A 15,186-nucleotide genomic window follows, 5' to 3' on the forward strand; every position below is an offset into this window, starting at 1 on the left:
TTGCTCTTCGTAAGATTTATTTTCTAGGCCCTGCACCAGCTTCATTGCCCTCCTCTGCACTTGATCCAGCACCTCGACATCCCTCTTGTACTGAGGTGCCCACAACTGGACACAATACTCAAGGTAAGGCCTCATCAGTGCCGAGTACGGGGGGACAATCCCCTCCCTACTCCTGCTGGTCACACTGTTCCTGATACAGGCCAGGATGCCACTGGCCTTCTTGGCCACCTGGGCACACTGCTGGCTCATGTTCAGACACTTGTCTATTAGAACTCCCCGCTCCCTTTCTGTCAGACAGCTTTCCAGCCACACTTGCCCAAGCCTGGAGCGTTGCATGGGGTTGCTGTGGCCTAAGTGCACTTGGACAGATGGGACCACTGGGCCAAGGTTAATGGGATGAGCTTCAACAAGGCCAAGTCCCTCTGAAGAACCTCCCGATCCTCGTGCAGATTAACACTCCCACCCAACCTGGTGTCATCTGCAAACTTACTGATGATACCTTCAATGTCCTTATCAAGGTCATCAATAAAGATGTTGAACAGAAGTGGTCCCAACACCAAGCCCTGCAGAACACCACAGCTCAAGGTACTGCTGCGGAACAAAACAAAAAACAACCACCAAACAAACAAGCAGAGACACCTCTGAGCCTCAAGCCTGTGCATTTTGGACTACATTTATTTTCTTCAAGTAGGTATATGTGGTACATAAAGTCCATCTTTAACTAGGTTTGGGGGTTTTTTTAATAAACTGTTGGGATAGAAACAATCATGGAAAGTTTACAAAGGTGGTTGCTTCAATCATATTTTGACTTCCACCATATAGTGAGTTTTATATTTAAGGCTTAAACATTTCAGTTAATCATGTGAATTGCTGGCATGCTACATGAATATTTACATCCACTCAAAATTATATAAAATACAAGCATTTTATTATTTTTGAGTTCAACAGTATTGCTTAGAATTACAAAATACAGCAATGTCTGAAATACTGAAGGTTTCATAAAAGCAGCATTTTTTTCTCCCATTCCCAGTCTTAACTGTCCAGAAAATTACTCAAAAATATTTACCATTTAACATAAGCCACGATCTAGAAAAATGACTACCAAGTCTGAAACCACCTAACTTAAATATAAATGCAAGTGGCAACTGGCAAATGAGCACGACATTGCCAAGAACACAATAAGAAGTCTTTGTACTCTGTGTACTACAGCTATTTTTTTTCCTGGTCAAAACCCCCAAAATAAAAAAAACCAAACCAATAGCGGTGTGTTCAGACAGAAATTTAGAAGGCAGACTGGCTTTGTGACGAACACATTAGTGCTTCTGTCATTAATAGTGCAGAACCACTCGGGTAACTACTAATGAACACATTTATACACATATGGCAAAACAAACCTGTAACAACATGGTGCAATCCTTGCCTTGTGATGGTTCTATAAAGAAATATCACAATTTTCCAGACATGTGCTTAAATACACAAGTTCTAAGAGCTACAGGTGAAATTTCAACCTCCAAAGCGTACACTCAGTTTATTTTGTCACAGTAGCAACTGTGTGCACTCACTCAGGTTGAATTTTGCTGTAATTCAACTATTTTTGGTCCCCACGTGCAAAAAAACTACATTTTTTTCCTTTCTTCCTTATTTTTACTTGCTTGTCAAGGACAGATTGATGATTATTTTTATTTTTTTTAGTGCATGACTTTTCAAGTAACTAGCCTACAAAAATCTATAAACAGCTTAAAATATCAGGAAGAAATTCCAAAGAAAAGCATTTTCACAATCAAAGATAACATTCAGCACTTTTTTTTTTTTAAACACCATACAAAAAGAAATTGATAGTATATAGGTTCTCACATTTATATTAAACAAAAAGAATTCCTGTTGTATTCAAAAGTAGTTTCTCAGCATATGCAAACCATATGTTCCCTTATTTGGAATATTATTCAGAATACATTAATTTAGCCTATAAAAATACAGTATGGACAAGTTCCTCTCATTCCCTGACATATAAATTCACAATTTTGACACAAAAATTGTAAACTTGTATTACATTCAAAATGCGTTTCTTAAGTCTTTAGAATTTAAGTTCTGAGGTGTCGTCAGTCAGAGCTCTTGGTGTACAGCAGAAGGACGTTATTGCAGAGCCTTTACTCAGAAGTAGCTTTCTAAAGTTAAGAGAAACTTACTCTTCCCAACGTGTTTTTGTTGCTACCAGGAGGAAAAGAAAGGCTTCCTGCTATGAAAGGTCTGTGTGAACGCGTTACTCAGGTGAACAATTCGGCCTTGACTTCCAGTGCTACTTCGCTCCACAACCACACGTGGCATCTGAACGAGCTGAATGGGGCTTTTCCCATCCTTTAATGCCTGAGTAAGGTTTAGGATCTAACAGAGTAAAAAAGCAGGTAAGGTGAGGGCTCATGAATAAAAGGGTGGCTAGGAGGCTTATAAATATAGATGCTGCTCTTAATTCTGTGGAGGACTACGTTGGATTTTTTTTTTTAAATACTCTGTTGCAAGTGGAAATATTTTATTTGGTAATATTATGAAATCCTACTGCTATCTGAGTACGCTTCTAATATTTTCTTGAATATCTCATGCAATCCTCTCCAAATTTTCAGAATATGCTAGAGACAAAGTCTAAAAGCATTTTAGATTTAGCATATCTCTTAAGAGCACTGCAGCACCTTTAATGAAAAAAAACTCCAAACCTACAAGAGAGCAATCAACTTTTATTTAACATAGGTTCTACCAGGAGTATAGCTGTAAGTTATTTTCATATCAGAAGATATGAAGCCATATTATTAACCTACACCAAACCCAGTGCTAAGATCCAAATTCAGCCCTCAGCTCCCAAGACTGTTACTTTCCTTTCAAAACTGCAACGCTCATCAACTACCCTGATAATTTACTCCATGTTCTATGCTATCCATGATTCTCTCTTTTGTTCTGGTGACACACTTGTGTTATCCTTAACACCAAGCTTTCCCCCCACTCCCAGCCCTGCACAATGCCTTTCTTCCTTGTGCAACTCACTGATCCCCTGCACTTCCACAGCTGAAGAAACCAGCTGAAGAAACCTGACAGATAGTCTTTTGCAGTTTTACTGCAGTTTGGCTCTCCCAGCATTCTTTAAGTTCACTCGAGGAATTGTGAATGTCTGGCTTTAAACTATTCACGTTGAATTTATGAACACAGAGAAGTCAGTTTCAATAAACTCAGGGCAAATAGGACTACTAATTTATCTAGTCTAATTCCCTCACATTTTCACAAATCACTGTTCTACACTTAAAACAAACTAAATTCCTCTTAGCTAAAGCCTATTTTCCAGTATAGCACACCAGTCTTATACTTTAAAACAGCAAGAAGATGCAGAAACTCTCCTCCTCTCGTTTCACTGTTAAAAAAAAGCCAACAGTTATCATTAAGTTTCTAATCTGAAAATGGCTGGATTTGTTCCAAGTATGGTTTGTCATTTGCTGGGATGAAGAAATTCTATTACCTAATACTGATTTCTTGTGAGAGGTACTTTAATGATCAAGTTAAACTTCAAAAAGAGCCACATTTATTTCAAAACCATAACAAATTTACCCACCAGATTTCCCATTCAAGTTTATGATTCTTCTCTTATGATTCTTCTCGTTTCATTTTTAAAACGCCTTCTAAGCATATATAGGTATTAAGTCCTCCTCTATCCCTCACAACAGCAACAAAACCCAGTTACATTAAGAAAAACTTCTTCTATAAAAATTTTAAAAAAAGAAATCAGTATACACTTTCTGCTCTCATTTATATGCAAATAAGAACAAAACCTAGAAAGAAATCTCATCTTCTCAGATGAAAAAACCTTCAAGCATTCAATAGGAGTCAGTCTTCCTAGTCCTAAGAAAATATCTAAGAAGTGATGATAAATTATATACATAAATAAAAACGTAAAAAAAGCAGTCTTACCTGGCCCCTCATTACGGACATTTGGTTTTCAAAAGTAGCCTTGTCAAATCCTTTATCAGTCTTTATTAAAGAAAACAAACAGTTATTATAGGAAATGACCCGTTTATTTGTAGCTACATATTTAGCATGTACATTCATCAATTTCATAATAAGCACCATCATATTCACCAATATTATAACAATATGTGGAGGCTTCATAGTGTCACCCACAAAAAGGTCAATTTATGACACCAAGTTTACATATGTGAAAAGGAAGGATGTTTGACATAATAGAAGTAAAATAGACCAGTGGATACTTCATGGCATTGGCAGGTAGGCTTAATGCCATCACATTATGTTACACTGCTCTGACTCTCACCCTTACCCTGGCGAAATCTTTCCTCCTTCAGAGTTACTAAATGCTTCAACTTTCATTGGGTTTAACAGACAACTCAGAGTCACTTTGAATACAACCGAGTCAAAGACACAAATATTGTCACTGTGTTTCAGGATCTAGTTTTGATGTTACGGCTGCATATTTGTTAAAAGTTTAACATTTCCATTTCTTCCCATCCTGATCATTTGGATTATTTCACTTGAACATGTGACACAATTGCTTATGGAATGTTTCAGAGAAAGATTCTTCTTCAGATGTCAATATTGTAGCACAGTTTCAGCACCTTTAAAACTGCTTACTTTTAACCATGGCAGCATCGGCTTCATAGAATACAGGTATGTAAAAATTAAGTATATGAAAGGTCCACAGGTAGAATCACAGAATGTGTTGGGTTGGAAGGGACCTTTAAAGGTCATGTAGTCCACCGCCTCTGCAGTGAGCAGGGACATCTTTAACTGGATCAGATTGCTCAAAGCCCCATCAAACCTGACCTTGAATGCCTCCAGGGATGGATCCTCCACCACCTCTCTGGGCACTTGTTCCAGTGTTTCACCACTCTTATAGTAAAGAACTTTTTTCTAACATCTACTCTAAATCTACCCTACTCTAGTTTAAAACCATTGGCCTTCATCCTGTTGCTATGCACTCTTGTGAACACTCCCTCCCCAGCTTTCCTGTTGGCCCCCTTCAGGTACTGCAAGTTACATCAAATACAGGATTTCTTCAGGTTGCTGTGGTTCATCTTAAGTGCGTACACACCATGCAGTTATGCTAAAAGGAGCTTTTACAGAAATTGTTGTTCTAGAAGTTAACTAGCTTTAATTATGTGAAACTTAGATATCTATGAGGTAATTAATGTTTTCAGATGAGCTGATTACTTACAATTAGCCACATTAGTGACATAGTTTCACCTTAATTATAAGCCCTTTCAACCATACCAATGTTAAAGCTACAATATCATGACATACAGAAGGTAAATTCATAAAAAGAAATAAACATCTAACTGTTCCATTCTAGATTTTAGCTACTTCAATACAGTTGAATTCAAAGAAGCACTCAATTCACCTTAAATAGTTCATAAAGATCTTCACAAAGATCCTGTACAAAGTTCATATCAGAAATGCGAGGAAGAACTAGGTCTCTGGTCTCCTGAGAAAAAGGAACTTTTGCTTGAGGAAGCCAAGCCCAGTGAAAGGGATCTAATGCAGAAAAACAGTGCACTTAGTCATTAACAACAGGCAAAAAAATCAAATTCTCAAGTGCTTACCACTCATACAGTACTCTGCTATGTGCTGGAAGTTCTCAGTAACACACCATTTTTCACAATGTTGTTAGCCCTTATACCTCTTTGGCTACAATTACAGAACCGGCTTTACAGATGGCCTTTTTTCCAAACAGTGAAAATACATTTTAAGTAATAAATATTTAGTTGAATCGATAAATAAAGGTTATATAAATTAAAAACTGTAAGCAACAGTAGAGGCCTTGCCCTAGTTTAGTAATGCACTGTCTCTTGGAGTAAAACAGTGACTGCAATCAAACAGAAATCTTTCAGATGTTTGTCTCGTACTGTAGAATTAACAAAAAAGTAGCCACCATTTTTTTTAATTGCTTATTAAAATGCCTTCTTCTAAGCATGCTGAGAAAAACATTAACAGCAATAGCGTGAAAAGTTAAACAGCTTTTTGAAGAGCTATTCAAGAGTAATGAATGTTAAACAAGGCACCAAAAAGTCTAAGTTGCACGACCTGAGGGACATCACTAGTAGCAGGCCACCCATGGAACTTCCTGACACTGCTCACAGCCCTTTGAGCCCAACAGTCCAGCCAGTGTTCCACCCAGCCCAGTCAGTTTGTCCAGTTCATCTCTCACATTTCACTACAAGAATACTATGAGAGAGCATGCAGGTGGCCTCACAAAAGTCAAGGAAAAATCAGTACTCGCTGCCTTCCCTTCATCCACTGAACCAGTTATCATTAAAAGCTGGTCTAGTCAGTCAAGCAGTTCGTCTTCAGTAAATCCATGCTGGCTTTCCCATCTCCTTCTTGTTCTTTGGGTGCTTGAACACAGCTTCCAGGAAGATTCATGTCACAATCTTTATGGAGAATGAGGTTAGGCTGGCTACCCTGTCATTCCTTGTACCCTGCATCTTACCCTTCTTGAAGATGGACATGATACTCCTTCTAGTCATGGCAACCTCTCATTACTACAGTCTTTCAAGAATGATGAGGAAACTGCCTGACAACAACATCAGCCAGCTCCCATCGCTATTCCAATGCGTCCCACCCACTCCCATGAACCTCTGTACAACCATTTTGATTAAATGCTCCCTCTCTTCTGCTTTGGGAAATGATCCATTCCCAAGGGCTTTGCTTATGAGCTCCGAGACCTAAGAGCCTGAGAGGAAATCTTACAAGTGAATACTGAGGCAAAGTCAGCATGGAATAACTTGTTCTTTCTTAGGCCTTCTGGTCTTTGCTGTGCTTTTTTCTTCAGTCCCACCCACTTTCACTTCTAATTTACTTAACCATTTCTTGTTGCTCCTTATGTCCTCTGCTAGCTGTACTCCAGCTGAGCTTTGACATTCAACACTCCATTCTTGTACTTTTCAGACAAAGTCTCTATTTTTCCAGAGGAGTCTCTACATCCCTTTTAAAAATTAACTTTTATTTTTGTGTTCCAGTTCAGTCAGGAGTTCCCCATTCACCCAAGCTGGACCAACTTTCTGCCTTTTGGATAAGCTTTGTCTGGCTTTGAGGTTCTCCTTGACAATCATCCTACTCTAGTCATAAAGAAAATATGCTCGACCCATCAAATAACTGTGATTTTAAAAAACATGCTACACATTTACCTTTATAGTATTGTCACACACTTGTCCAACTGCAAAAGAACTCTAAGAGATCATCCCAGTTTATTGCTTTTGATGTTGAAGTAGGAAGATGTTATAAACTAAGTAATAATTGCTATGTCTTTAAAACAGCTGCAGAAGTGACTGTAGCCAAGAGATATGTAGGACAGTAACTACTGAGTATCTATACACTCTCTGTATATCTTGAGCTCTGGGTGGGGTAATTAACTAGCCTCCCGACAGCTAAACTAGCCCACGCTTAACTGCCCTAATTACCTGATTGGCCAATACTCCACAGAAATAATTGTAAACCATGTTGGACACTTCCCTCTGAACTGTAACTAGTCAGAGATGTGGTTAGAAGCAATCTAGCTTGAACAATAATACCAATTTTTCCGCCTGCTCAAAAAATACTAACTAAAGATTAACTTCTGTGAAGTCAGCTTGTCCAGTCACTCACCTACAACGGTGCCCTTTTTTTTTGAAATAGCAATTGGGCCATTAGAAAGACAACTTGCATATCCTTGCACTCAAGTCATTTTCTACCATGTTCTTCAAGAAACACAAGAAATGTGTTACTAAATTTTCACACTTCCATCCACAGTTTACATGCAGCAGTACATTTATGAATAGCCATACGGGTAAAAAAATATGAACAAAGATTAAATTGCACATGCCATTGCAAAAGTGGCATTTGTTGCTAACTTTCTGAAGAAGAGTACATTATTTAAAAATTCAATATAACTAGAGAGACGATTTCTTAGCTTCTTACTACAAGCAGTCAAACAAAAAAAGTACTTATTTGGAAGTTCCCAAAAGGAAGACGACTGAAGAATGCAATACTTACATGCCCTCCACTCATCAGGATGCTTAAAAGGAAATGCTAAACCATTGTCAATCGCAGCAATTTTAATAGTAGATTCTTTAGTGATAGTCCATTGGCTGTCCTATGGAAGGAATATTTCAAACATAAGTGATATGTATATGTTTACAAAAATAGTGAACTACATTAAAAATATGAAATATACTTTTCAGCTTCACTACTTAAACAATAAAGTTTATCCAAATAAACTCTAGCACTTGTAATTGACCCTACCACCACTAGAAAGGAGCCCTTCCCCCAAACACTAGATAAGCAGAGCACTTAAATAGCTGAGGAACCACACTTGAGCAACCGTGGGCAGTTTGCTTATTATCATAGTCCAAGTTAGTACAGAAAAAAAAAAAACACAAAACCCAATAAAAATAACTTATAGCACTGTTCTATCCAGACCAGTCTAATTCAAATAGTTTTTCCATTCATTTTGCCTTGAATAATTATCCATTAACACACTTCTTGAGACCATGCACCAATATTAAAGCCATGCACTTGATACCCTGTAAGACCAACTTACAAAACTAAATTATTTACAGAATACAAAACTTGGAGTACAATTTTCTTACCTTATCTGACAGATCAAGTGCACCATCTTCTTTCTCATACCTGACTAACCAGTTATCGTTACCTCTGTCTTTAAACAGGAAATGCATGTTACAACACATCATTTATAAAGAAAACATTTAAAGTGAATACTGGAAATTGAGAATTTACCACAGGAGTCAGGCAAAAATCATTCAAAAAGTTTTTTCCACTACAATACAGGTGCTTTAGCTTTACTGAAATGTACAAGAGAACTGATTTACTGGAAAGACCAAAAATTTACTAACTGTTCTTAGATATGTACCCACTGCTTTAGTTTCCCCCATTGCCTGAATATAGACCAAAATATCAAGAAAGCTACAAGAAACTATTTTCATCCATTTTATGCAGAAAGATTGGCCATAGCATGCACTGCTCCTGGAGGAAATTAAAGAACCATAAGCAGCAGCAAGCACAATGAATTAATTTTTCAGTTTGTTTTAATGCCAATGGGGTAAGGGTGAGGCCCTCCAAAATCATAGTGGGATGTTTGACTACATGGAGAAAAGACTCTTCAGCACTGGAAGAGGAAAAAAAACTGAGGAGTCTTTCAGAAGCTGAAAATGTCTGCACTGTTTGGGACAAAACTGACACACTGAAACTTTGACAAAGTCTTTCAGATAGAGGATGACTGCAGGCATCTGTAGGTCCTTTTCTCATCTTAAGTTGCTCCCTGAAGTTAAACATCTACTAGAAGATTTTCATGTCTTATCATGATTAGACACATTAGATGAAGGTAAAATCATCCACATAAGGAAAATACTCAAAATGCAAAACCTTACAATTTTAAGAATGTCACAGGACACTTTAATTTCTTGGAAACACTGGAATTCATTTAATAAAGCCGACAGATCATAACAGCAGCTACAAAGTATTATGTTCTTATGAAACTTTCTTCTTTTAGTTTACTTCCAAAAAGCCACAGGTTGGAGTGACTTATTTTCAGCTGGATTCCTTTCTAATAAATTAATTTAAGAAAAGGAAAATAAACTAGAGCTGGTACGTCTGAGGAATAAAGATGTCCACCTCTGACAAAGCATCAAAGGAAATATTTTATATTTGAAACTGCTTTTGGATTCTTGAGGAAATAAATCACCTACACAGACAATAGAAGAATCCCATTTTTTGAGTCAAAGAAAGAAGAATTCAGAACAGAGATACATATCACAGTTGTACTTCGTACCTAATCACAATGAATACTAATTATTAATTAGTATTCATGTGAAACTGGGTTGTTGTTGGCTTCAGCTTAGCATAAAAGGAATCACAGTTATTCCTTTTCTTATGGTTCCTGAAACCCCACCATCCCTTTTCCTAATCAGGGGAAGCAGACAGTGGACAGCCTACTGACAGATTTAAAGCATAATGAAAGTATTTGTTCTTAAATTCTCACATTGCTTTAAAATATCAAGTTACGGCCAAAAAGAATTGGTTAGATTTTGCCATATTGCAACATTTAATGTTTGAATCATAATTTTTTTTCAAGTTTAAAATGCAAAATTCTGGCCTTCAGTTGTGAGAAAAATATCTGAAACGCATTAAAAGCTTTCAGCAGCAGCTTTCAGCCACCATTGCTCACCATTTCAGCCTCACAAAAGCAGACCGATACTGTGATACAAATACCTGTGTTTCTGATAACATAATCCAAGATAACCAATCTTTCAAACTGTGACTGAAATTCTTTCCTTGTGTTCTCAGGTAAAGGATCAGTTTCAAACTTCCTGAGCCAGTAGTCAGCTTCCTTATACCCTTCAACAAACAGCTGGAAGGAGCCGACCTGAAACATTTAAGAAACTGCATCTGTAAGATGCACCTGGGTATGTCACAGTGCTAATCTTAACATTAACAGAAAAACTGATCACATACTTTCAAAGTTCAGAACACAAGTAGTATGACATTAAAAAAGAAAAAAAGGAATTTATTAAGTGGTTTCTCTTTCATTCTTAAATCCTTAAAAAAAAAAAAGTTACACTCAAATAATTAGGTTTCTTTCCATTTTTTTTTTTAAGTGTGTGTTGTTTGAAAATTATTTGTTTAAACACTGAGTTTACCAGGAATAAAACATAGCAGACAGCTCAACATAAATAAACAGTATTATGAGCAATATTTGAAACAAAGAGAAAGGAATAACATCTACAATCTTTTTCATTGGGAACAGTTGGTTCAATAGTTCCTAAGAAACTCAACAAAAATCACAGGAGAAAAAATTTCCTTCCTGAAAAACTTGTACGTTTTACTGACAAAAATAGCAGCATTAAGCATTTTTTCCAGAAAGACACTTTTTACATGAAAACAGCCGAAATACATGTCCCAAAAGAGTCCAAGGAAGAAAACTACACATGGCATAAGCTCCATATGTGTGGGCAGCAGGAAAGATGCTCAAGATTAAAGAGGGACTTATACTGGAGAAGCAAAATGTGGACGGATGCACGTGTGCAGAGCCACGGATGAGCACAGAGCAGGTGCAGTAACTACGCTGAGACAAGCTTGTGTAATACACGTCACATGGATTAAAATTCCTGGGGATTGACACAAATGGATTACTCAAGTTGTACCTAACCTGTGTTTTAAAAGTTTAGGAGCAGAACACCGTGGTGATATTTTGGGAATAAAATAAGGCTCATTAGGCAAGAAAGATGTGAGGTTTTAGTCACAAAGTACTGCACACAGAATGAAAGAAAGGTGGGATGAACACAACAATTGGATACCTAACAGAATAAAACAAATAATAGAAGCAAAAAAAAAAAGATTTAGGAAAAATTAAAGAACTAGATAAAATGAGAGGAGAAACAATTAGACAATATAAAAGCATGATACTGAAGGTAAATGTATTAAGTCTAGAGAAAGAAAGAAAGCAACTGTGAGAGATGTTCATTTTAACATGTTAACCTTTCAGCAGAAGGTTAGACTGCAAGCAATTAACAAGTGGCAAGACTAATTATTAAAGTAGTTCAAATGAAGGACTGATGCAAAGTGGATATATATGATTGTTTCTACACACAAAAACAAAACAAAAAACCAAACTTCAGTCATTCATAGATAGTTTTAACCAACCAACAAAGTTTTTCTTCTACTGTTGAAGTTACCTATAAATATTTAATTCAAAGTTTTGTGTAAGAATCAGAAAATGCACAAATTACTTATTTTCCATCTTACCTTAGGAGGTAGTCCAATTCGATTAAATTTTTTAGCAACTTTTGGCACTTTCTCTAAAGCATATTTTTTTCCTCTTGACTTCGCACGATCTATTGCGCTGTAATTAAATGTCTCACTGACAAGCCAGACAACCTTAAAACACAAAAGTTAAAAATACAGCATGGAATTCCTTATTATTTCTATTATAAATTTATAGTATATTTTATGCTTAGTTGTCAAAAAAGAAAAACACTTATGCATCATGCATTTCCAACAGACAAAGTTTACATGAGAATGTGAATCATTGGTATTTCACATCTTGAACAGGAATGGGAGTCTTTGTATGCCACTTTTTGCAATCTCACCAAAACATGAGGCACAAAAGCATTAGAAAATGCTAGAAACTGAAGTGGTTCCAAAGAAGAGATTCAATTCAGATCTCAAACTTATCCTTTAAAATAAGAAAAATCACCGTCACTACTTGCACACAAATCACAGTGCCCATGGACTTGCAAGAGTTTATAAACCATGATATATAAGGATGTCTGCACAACGAGAGCTCAGAGACCGACAAGTCTGTCACTATGTATTATTTTGCATTGAGTAATTAATGTAGATTAACTTTTACCTTAGTTTTAGGTACAACTCCTAGCCCCAGCTTGTCATCCACAAGATAGGCACCAGCTTCAGAGAGGTATCCCTGATTTGGAACGAGGCAGCCTCTGCCAAAGCAGCAAGGACAACAAACTTTGTGAAAATATTTGGTCCATTTTGGATTTAGATGTCCATAAGGCTCTTCAGATTTTGGTTTGAACACTCCAATACTTTTCTAGGATAAATAAAAGAAAATTATCAATACTTTGAGTTGCAAATATTCAAATACCTTCAGATAACTAATTTTGAAAATAATGTAGCATATTACAGTTGGTTTTAGATGATGAAATAATAAAACTATTGAAATGGTATTTCGGATGCATTGTCTAGAAAATGCTTGTCTAGAAAAAGTACAAGTTCAAAATAAGCTTTTTAAGACAGAATCAAAAGCAGAATATTAAAAAAATCGAAATGCTAGCTAAGTTTTTTTAAGAATAAGTTTTTAAAAGTGATTTTAAAAATAATTTTCAGCACAACAATTCCCTCCTTGACAAGATATTTCAGAGAGAAACATAATACTTCCAGGAAAGTGACAAACACACAAATTGCTAATAATCAAATGTTACCTTTTGTCTTTCATATCTATTTTATTCATTGCTTCAAGTTTAAATGGGTCAAAACGCTCTGCACTTTGCAATTTCAAAAAGTAGTGTTTACCACTGCTGTATATTCCTCAACAAAAAGCTGACAAAGGTTCACAGTAACAGCCATGATCTACACTGGAGACATGGAGTAAAGCCTAAAATTACTCAGAGTACTATGCCCAATGTTGGACACTATGCATCAAGAAATTGGTTAATAAATTGAAGAAAGTTGAAGAAAACAACTGAGAAAAAGCTCAAAACACATGAATAATTAAAGCCCATATGAACAGAGATTGTCTAGCCCAAGAGAAAATGGGGCAAGATGAAGTATGTAATAGGTTGCTATAGAGAAAAAGGAACAATACATTTACTGTTAACGAGCCAAGCAATGATAGGCTTAAATCCCAGCAGATAAGTTGCAAAGAAAAAACACTTTTTGAACCTTAAGAGCAGCTCAAAACGAGAACAGACTGCCAAGTTGTAGAGTCTCCAAAACAGAATGCCACTAACAACAGGTTAGACAGACTTCCATTAGGAATCATTTTTAAATGATCCTGCTCTACACCACAGGCATTAAATAGACGATTTCTCAAGGTGCCTCCTACATGTGATTGTTAACCTCAAACCACAAGATTATTACCACACTGAAACACATAACCTTCCAATTGTCTCCGATAAACTTTAGCCTAGTGCATAAAGTCCACGTGATGACTCAAGTAAAATGCCACAGAAATGCTCTATCTTATTTCCTTCTCACAGGACCATGGTAAAGAATCACAGAATGTCAGAGGTTGGAAGGGACCTCAAAAGATCATCTAGTCCAGCCCCCCTGCCAGAGCAGGATCACCCACAGTAGGTCACACAGGAACGTGTCCAGGTGGGGTTTGAATGTCTCCAGAGAAGGAGAGTCCACAACCTCCCTGGGCAGCCTGTGCCAGTGCTCCAACACCCTCACAGGGAAAAAAGATTTTCCTAATGGTTTTGTGGAACCTCCTATGTTCCACCTTATATCTGTTGCCCCTTGTCCTGTCATTGGACATCACTGAGAAGAGCCTGGCTCCGTCCTCCTGACACTCCGCTTTGACATATTTATAACCATTGATGAGGTGACCCCTCAGCCTCCTCTTCTCCAGGCTAAAGAGACCCAGCTCCTTCAGCCTTTCCTCACAAGGGAGATGTTCCACTCCCTCCATCATCTCTGTGGCTGCACTGGACTCTCTCCAGCAGTTCCTTGTCCTTCTTGAGCTGAGGGGCCCAGAACTGGACACAATATTCCAGCTGTGGCCTCACCAGGGCAGAAAATAAATCAAATTCTTATCTAATAAATATTTAAGAACAACTGTTTCAGAAGCATTTTCACATATTAGTACTTTCCTGAATTCTTATTAAAAAAAAAAAAATAATAACACCTCAGTAAGTTAAACACTGCCTATTGTTCCACCAACACTCAGATGATTTATACTCCTAAGCCACAAACAAGCTTCTGGGAGTGAGAAACTCACCCTCAGCTTCAGCAACTGCTGATTCAGCTAGATCAGGAGAGGACCTGACTTGTTGTTCTAGCTTCAACAAAATTTTCACCCATTTTATGCAAGACAATATAACTAGTTCAAGATAATCTTGCTCTGTTCGAGACAGACTACAGAGAACTTCACACAGCTTGTGAACAGATTACACAGGACACCAAGCAGTAGCAGTATCCCCTGTCCTGCATATCTATTTTAATCCATTGCCATCAACCACTAGGAGAAATAAATTACAAAATACTGCTATTTTCATTCATCCCATAAGTTTCCTATCAACAGAGGCAGTAAATAAACTGATAAAAATTCTCCCATTTTCAGTATGCTGTTTTCCGTGATTCCAAGGTTACATTCAAACTTGTGAGTAAGTTTATGCAACTGATACAATTCAGTTTGGGTCTTTACAGAGGGTTAGGCTTACAATAAATATTCTATGCAACATCAAAGGTCAGATATTCTCTGAACACTTTTTTTTTTTCCAAATCACACCACTTTGGAAATTGAACTTATTTAGTATACTAGCTTAGTCAAAATTCTAATGTTAGCTTTAGAATTGTTAAAAAGTGATTTGGATTTTTCCTATTGAATCAGAGGTATCTACCTGCTCAAACCAAAGCTAAGAGCTTGTTATTTTCCAGAAATATAAATATAATATATAT

At 36.9% G+C, this 15,186-nt stretch overlaps 1 protein-coding gene across 1 annotated transcript; it reads right to left on the reverse strand.

Annotated features, from left to right (window-relative positions):
* Positions 1–1,649: 1,649 nt before the first annotated feature.
* PI4K2B (phosphatidylinositol 4-kinase type 2 beta) lies at positions 1,650–13,131 on the reverse strand. The gene is made up of 9 exons (XM_009865421.1): positions 13,078–13,131; positions 12,395–12,595; positions 11,788–11,919; positions 10,255–10,408; positions 8,616–8,683; positions 8,020–8,119; positions 5,390–5,523; positions 3,949–4,008; positions 1,650–2,382 (listed from the first exon to the last, which is right to left on the reverse strand). Exons 1-9 carry the CDS (start codon positions 13,129–13,131, stop codon positions 2,209–2,211), a joined length of 1,077 nt encoding a protein of 358 aa, XP_009863723.1. The 3' UTR covers positions 1,650–2,208.
* Between the last annotated feature and the right edge of the window lie 2,055 nt (positions 13,132–15,186).

The sequence above is a fragment of the Apaloderma vittatum genome, unplaced genomic scaffold (genome assembly GCF_000703405.1).
Source record: "Apaloderma vittatum isolate BGI_N311 unplaced genomic scaffold, ASM70340v1 scaffold17802, whole genome shotgun sequence".
In the NCBI taxonomy this organism is placed as follows: Eukaryota; Metazoa; Chordata; class Aves; order Trogoniformes; family Trogonidae; genus Apaloderma; species Apaloderma vittatum.

Excerpts from the sequence above, each read along its gene's own strand:
- PI4K2B (XM_009865421.1), bottom strand. The coding sequence starts at position 13,131 with ATGGCTGTTACTGTGAACCTTTGTCAGCTTTTTGTTGAGGAATATACA. Across the intron at positions 10,409-11,787 it reads GAATTGGACTACCTCCTAAG|GTCGGCTCCTTCCAGCTGTT; the intron begins GTAAGATGGAAA and ends TAAATGTTTCAG. Across the intron at positions 8,120-8,615 it reads CACTTGATCTGTCAGATAAG|GACAGCCAATGGACTATCAC; the intron begins GTAAGAAAATTG and ends TTCCTTCCATAG.